General features: G+C 41.2%; 1 protein-coding gene across 1 annotated transcript; it reads right to left on the bottom strand.

Moving 5' to 3' along the window:
- Positions 1–3,196: 3,196 nt before the first annotated feature.
- On the bottom strand, positions 3,197–5,816 carry LOC122828472 (general transcription factor II-I repeat domain-containing protein 2-like). The gene is made up of 2 exons (XM_044112070.1): positions 3,771–5,816; positions 3,197–3,654 (listed from the first exon to the last, which is right to left on the bottom strand). Exons 1-2 carry the CDS (start codon positions 5,586–5,588, stop codon positions 3,637–3,639), a joined length of 1,836 nt encoding a protein of 611 aa, XP_043968005.1. The 5' UTR covers positions 5,589–5,816; the 3' UTR covers positions 3,197–3,636.
- Between the last annotated feature and the right edge of the window lie 1,183 nt (positions 5,817–6,999).

The following is a 6,999-nucleotide window of genomic DNA, read 5'->3' as shown; positions in this document are numbered from 1 at the left end:
ACAGAAAACAACTAAGACGGGGCACCTAAATGGCTTAATGTATTCTGTGCTACGAAAATTGTTATAAAACTTCTATAATGGGTGTTTGCCATTACAACTTGGAAGTAAGGGAAGCATCACTCATAGGGTCACATCGAATGTCAAAGACTTAACCTGGTCCAGAAATGGTGACCAAATTCTTGAGAATGTGATTTCAGAGCCTTTGAGAGTATGCCAAATTTTTTCCAGTTTTATGAATGAAAGTGCATCTTTTATCCAATGAGAGTGTGTGGGTGGGAGAGGATTCTTCCAATGCATCAGTATAATGCGCCTAGCGAGTAGTGTGAGGAAGGCCACAAGGTCAGCATGATGGGGTGACAGCAACTGGTTTTTGGGGAGGACACCAAATAAAGCAATGAGTGGAGAGGGTTGTACTGTGGTCGAGGTGATTACAGAGAGTGAGTCAAAAGTAGATTTCCAAAATTGAGATAAAGAGGAACAAGTCCAAAACATATGGCTGAGAGTGGCTGGACCCAAACCACACTTCACACAACTTGAATCCACGTCCGGAAATATTCGAGCCAGTTTGCTTTTGGACCAGTGTGCTCTATGGACGACTTTACACTGAATTATTCTGTGTCGGGCACAAATTGATGAGGTGTGAATGCGTTCTAGAATAGTTTGCCACATTTCATTGTCAATTTCTATATTAAGCTCATCAGACCAAGTAGCCTGAAGATGGCCAAGCCCAGGAGACAGATCGGACATTAAGAGATTGTATATTTTTGATATTGTACCCTTTGGAGTGGGACTGATTTCTAGCAGTTGATCAACCATCTTGGGGGCAGGGATTATTGGAAAACCTGGGACACGATGACAAATAAAGTCTCTAACTTGTAGGAATCTAAAAAAGTGGACAGCAGGTAAGTTAAAATTTGAAGATAATTGAGCAAATGAGGCAAAAGTACCATCTAAGTATAGATCTTTCACAGAAAAAAGCCCATGGCTTTTCCACACTGAAAAAGTATCATCAATGAGCGAAGGTGGAAAAAGAGGATTAGAGTTTAGTGGTGATAAAAGAGGTATTCTCTGGATCCCAAAATGTTGCATAATCTGAGCCCATATTCTGAGGCAGTTCTTAACAATTATATTTTTAGTGTAAGTTATAGGAGAAGTTGCAGGAGGGAGGCATAAAAGAGAATACAAGGAAACAGAGCTACATGAGGCCTCCTCTATTGGTAGCCATTTGGGAGTCTCACAGCTCACATTGCTCCAGAATAGCATTGTACGAATATTAGCAGACCGATAATAGCACAAGAAATTTGGCATGGCAAGCCCTCCCATTTCTTTACTTTTCTGCAGGATACTCTTTCGTATTCTAGGAGGTTTTTTGTTCCATATGAAGTGAAAAACTGAAGCATCGAGTGTCCTAAAAAAATGTTTTGGGATAAACACTGGTAAACACTGAAATAGGTACAAGAATTTCGGCAAAACATTCATCTTGATACAGCTGATCCTGCCTGCTAAAGAAAGTGGCAGCATGGACCAACGCTGTAAGTCCTGATTCAGCTGGTCAAGTAAGGGAGTAGAATTAACTTTAAAAAGTTGAGAGTAATTCTTAGTTACATGAATTCCTAAGTACTTAAATGCTTGCAGCGAGATCTTGAATGGTAAACTGGTGAGAGGATAGGTTGTAGCTGCATCATTAATTGGAAATAATTCACTTTTATTAAAGTTCAGTTTATATCCAGATATTTGTCCAAACTTCTCAAGCATGTCTAATACCAGAGGCATGGAGGTCTCTGGGTCTGAGACAAAGAGTAAGAGGTCATCAGCGTATAAAGAGACTTTATGGTCTACCCCACCTCTCGTGATGCCGCACATGGGACTGGATCTGAGGGCTGCAGCTAAAGGCTCTATAGCAATTGCAAACAGAAGAGGGGAGAGTGGGCAGCCTTGACGCGTTCCACGGCCTAGATGAAAATATTCTGAGTGGTCATTATTTGTGCGAACACTGGCTAATGGAGAAGTATATAACAGTTTGACCCAAGAAATAAAGGAACAGCCAAACCCAAAGCGTCGTAAGGTGTAAAACAAATAGGACCATTCTACTCGGTCAAAAGCCTTTTCGGCATCCATTGAAATAATCACTTCAGGGGTATCAGCTGATGTAGGTGAGTACATTATATTTAGCAACCGCCTAATATTATGAAAGGAGTGTCTGTTTTTAATGAAGCCTGTCTGGTCAGAGTCGATGATTTTGGTCATGATTACTTCCAGACGTTTTGCCAACATTTTTGCCAAAATCTTGACATCTGTACAGAGCAATGAAATTGGCCGGTAGTTGTTGCAGACTCGTGGGTCTTTATCTTTCTTTAGGATAAGCGAAATAGTAGCTTGTCGCATTGTGAGAGGGAGAGCACCAGATTCACCTGCTTCCTTAAGCATGTTAAGCAGAAGGGGAGATAGCTTGTCAGAAAAGACCTTATAGAACTCTGATGGAAAGCCATCAGGTCCAGGGCATTTTCCACTCTGCATTGATAATATAGCACTCTTAACCTCAGCGAGTGTAAAGGGCTTGTCTAAATCAGAGGCAGTTTCTGGATCGATCGTAGGGATAGTAAAACTATCAAAGAAACTTTCATATTGAGCATGATCGGGTGAACACTCTGAGGTGTATAAAGCAGAATAGAAGTCTCTAAACTGATTGTTGATAATTTGTGGATTAATAGAAGTCCCATTGGAGATGTTGATCTCAGCGATGTGCTGGTTTGAAGCTCTCTGTCGGATCTGATGAGCAAGAATTTTGCTGGGCTTGTCACCAAACTCGTAATAACTATAACGGGATTTTAATAATAGTGCCACAGCTGTGTCAGAGGCTAGAGTGTCAAATTCAGCCTTTTTTATCAACAGATTTTTTTATAAGGTCTGGAACAGGGGACTCTGCACATTTTGTTTGCAGGTCAGATATGGCTTTAGATAGGGTAAGACTTTTTTGTGTGGTTGTTCTTCTAAGACAGGGGTGTCAAACTCAATTTCACCAAGGGCCACTTCAGCATATTGGCCACCCTCAACGGGCCACATTGACGGTATATATTAGGAATTATTTATACCGTCCTCCAGACTGCAATTTATAGATGCGTCCCTGCTAAAACATACCCCATACAAAAGGTTGACTTCCCTCAGTAGCAGCAACTCAGTTCTGTATAGGCCTATGAATGAGTCAAAGATCTAGGTGTGTTAGTTGGAGAAGGAACGCATCTAAAGTTGCAGAGTGATAGGTCTGGAAAACTAGACTTGGTCAACCCTAGCATAAATGTATGGAAATACAATGTTAAAAATAAATTAAACAACACCTCATATTGTTAAGTAACTGATTTTATGTATTCAAGTTTTAAATATTACATTTGAGTTTGCATGGATGTAAAATTACTGCTCAGTTGAAAAATTACAATACTTAAATCAGTGTTTAAAGATAAGCAGACAAAGAATAAAAACAAGTTTTGCTGTTAACTCTCAACTTCATTCACAAAACGTTTGTTATTTATTACACAACGAACATGTATTTCACATAAGAACAAAACAATTAGGCGATGTTGCCTGTCCTTGAACACAAAGCTGATCCCTTTTCACTCTGTCACCAACTCACACATATCCTCATTCACCAGTTGTGTTCTGTAAATAAACACAAAACAAAACACAAGCAAAATCAATAAACTATATTCATATTCCAGTATACTGAGTTTTGGTTTTACATTAATTCTATTTTAATTCAGTTTGTTTGTGCTTACCAATGTTTTCTGGCCGGATGTCTGGCACCGTTTTCTCCTTGTCAGTTCGTCGATGTCTGGTTTTAGTTCTTGTGCTGTGGCACTCCGCATAAAAGCAGCGTGTAGGTTTTCGTCAGTAATGCGCGATCTGTGCTTGGTCTTGTTTAAATTCATTATTGAAAACATCTGTTCGCACAGATAGGTGCTTCCAAACATGGACAAAACACGAGCTGCATGGAGTCGAAGCTGTGGCATCAAATCAGGGGGAAGTAGACGGTAAAAGTCCTCAATTGAAACATCACGGAACTTCGCTCTCAGGCCACTGTCGCTTTGAAGCTCAATTAACTCCATCTGGAGGCGGTGGGGCGCACTGCAGACATCGGCGGTGAAAGGATTGGCAAAGATGTCAAAACTAGAGTGTTGCGATTTAAAGTCATAAAAGCGCCGATCAAACTCATTTGTTAACAGAGTTAGTTTGGTAGTTAACCGAGCACATGAAAAAGCACCGGGAGATGAGGCTGAGATGATCTGACATGCAGGAAAGTGGACGAGATTGTTTTGTTCCACCTGGTACTTCCATAGATCGAGTTTGCGCTGGAAAGCTGTGATCATGTCGGACATCTGTGTGATGACTTGTTTACGTCCTTGTAGTTTCTGATTTAGCTGAGCAAGATGCTCGGTGACGTCACATAACATAGCAAATTCACACAGCCATTTCGGATCGGACAGTTCAGACAAGGGTTTTCCTTTGTTTTTCATGAAAAGATCGATTTCTTCTCGAAGTTCAAAAAATCGTTTAAGGACTTTGCTCCTACTCAGCCACCTTACTTCTGTATGGTACGGCATATCTTCATGCTCTGAACCCACCTCCTGCAAGAACATCTGAAACTGGCGGTGATTCAGGCCGCGCGCCCGAATAAAGTTGACTGTTTTCATGACAGTGGTCATCACATTATCCAGCTCCAGAACCTTTCCACACAGCGCTTCCTGATGGATAAGGCAATGATACGTGATCAGCGGCGTCTGATTGTTGCTTTTTTGCATTTTTTCCTTCATTAGTCCAACCAAGCCTGTTTTTCCTCCACACATCGCAGGTGCACCGTCTGTAGTTAGTCCCACCAACCTTTCCCACGGCAATTTATTTTTACCGACAGACTTCTCCACTGCATCAAAAATGTCCCGGCCGGTTGTGGTTCCATGCAGCGCCACTATATCCAGGAGCTCCTCTGTTACAGACAGGTCTGGCTTCACCCCTCTAATAAAAATGGACAAATGCGCCGTATCCACGTTGTCTGTGCTTTCATCCACAGCTAATGAAAAAGCTAGACAGCTGCCCATTTCTTCGGCCAGCTGTGTCGATAAATTTCCGGCAATTTCTTTAACTCGTTCCGCGATGGTATTTCTTGACAAACTGACATTTTGGAAAGTCTGTACTTTATCGGGACACACCTGCTCACACACCTTTAGCATACACTGCTTCAAAAATGCACCCTCCGAAAAAGATTTTGAAGCTCGGGCGATTTCTTCAGCTACAATAAAGCTTGCTTTCACCGCTGCATCAGTTTTGGCTGTGGCTTTTGTAAACAATTTCTGCTGCATTTGCAATCTGCCTTTTAAATCTGCTACAATTTTTTGTTTTTCTTGAAGGCTAAATTTCGCGTACTTAGCTCCGTGTTTTGTTTCAAAATGCCGACGTATATTGTATTCTTTCACAACGGACACTGCCCCAGAACACAAAAGACATACTGGTTTTTCACCTTGTAGTACAAAGAGGTATTCGTTTTCCCATCGTTCATGAAACAGTCTTCCTTGTAAATCGATTTTTCTATTCTTAGACATTTTGATGTTAGCTTGTCGATGTTTCAGTTTTATTCGCTGGGAAAATTAATAATCAGCTTGAGGTGACTCTGCTGCACTCTAGTGGCGAGAAGCCCTAATGTTGGCTGGTAACAATCGGAAGGCATTATGGGAGATGTAGTTTGTGGTCAATTTGTGCTCAAAACCTATTTTAAGTCAATCAATAGCCCTGTAAAACGGTGGTGGGAGGGAGAGGGCCACATAAAATCACGTAGCGGGCCACATGTGGCCCGCGGGCCTTGAGTTTGACACATGTGTTCTAAGATATGATGAGTAAGCGATTATCTCCCCCCGTAAATATGCCTTACATGTCTCCCAAATTGTTGCAGCTGATACATCTGGGGTAACATTAGAGGAGACAAACAGGTCTAAACGGTCATTCATGGTTTTGACAAAAACAGTATCATTGAGTAAAACGGATTTAAAACGCCACGGTGGCCGTGAAGCAGGTCTGCCTGGGAGAGAGAGGTCCAAGATGACAGGAGAGTGGTCTGAGATTACAATGGGATTATAGCAACATGACCTGACTGAGGAGAGCAGTTTGTTATCAAGAAGAAAGAAGTCAATTCTAGAGAAAGTAGAATGCACTGGGGAAAAAAAGGAAAATTTTCTGGTGTTAGGGTTAAAATATCGCCAAACGTCTGAGACTGCATATTGCTGCATAAATGTATGTAGAACTTTGGATGACTTGGAGACTGAATGTGACTTGCTTGAGGAACGGTCAAGTAAAGGGTCAAGGCAGCAGTTAAAGTCACCCCCAAGAATGAGCTGGCTGTTATTTAGATCAGGAAGTGAGAAGAAAACTTTTTTGAAAAAGTCCTCATCATCCCAGTTTGGACCATATATGTTTACTAATGCCAAATTGCTGCTGCTAATTCTTCCCAGGAAAATAACATAGCGGCCGTTAGGGTCTGATATGACTTTGGTCACCGAGAAGGAAACAGATTTATGTATTAGAATAGCAACCCCACGTGCCTTGCTATTAAATGATGAATGATGCACCTGGCCAACCCAACCACAGCGAAGCCTGAGCTGGTCTGACATTTTTAAGTGTGCTTCCTGTAAAAAAGCTATTTTTGTGTTTAAATGTTTTAGGTGATTGAATACTTTTTTACGCTTTATAGGAGAGTTCAACTCTTTCACATTCCAACTGACAAATCTTAAAGAATCCTCTGGTGCTAATGGGGCGTTAATACTTGGCATAGTACCCTAGGTGTGATATATATGAAAATGACAGAGAGCTATGAAATGTAGCACATATGTAATGAGTAGCATCAGTACATGCAGATAAAGGAGACCCGCAAAATACACACACAAAAAAGGGAAGAGAAAACCAAAAGGAAAAAGAAAAGAAAAACAGAAAAAAAGGTGTCGCAAAAGGCTGGCACCAAAA

Source organism: Gambusia affinis, linkage group LG03 (assembly GCF_019740435.1).
Source record: "Gambusia affinis linkage group LG03, SWU_Gaff_1.0, whole genome shotgun sequence".
NCBI classification, from domain to species: domain Eukaryota; kingdom Metazoa; phylum Chordata; class Actinopteri; order Cyprinodontiformes; family Poeciliidae; genus Gambusia; species Gambusia affinis.
This window is presented reverse-complemented; position numbering and strand designations above follow the sequence as displayed.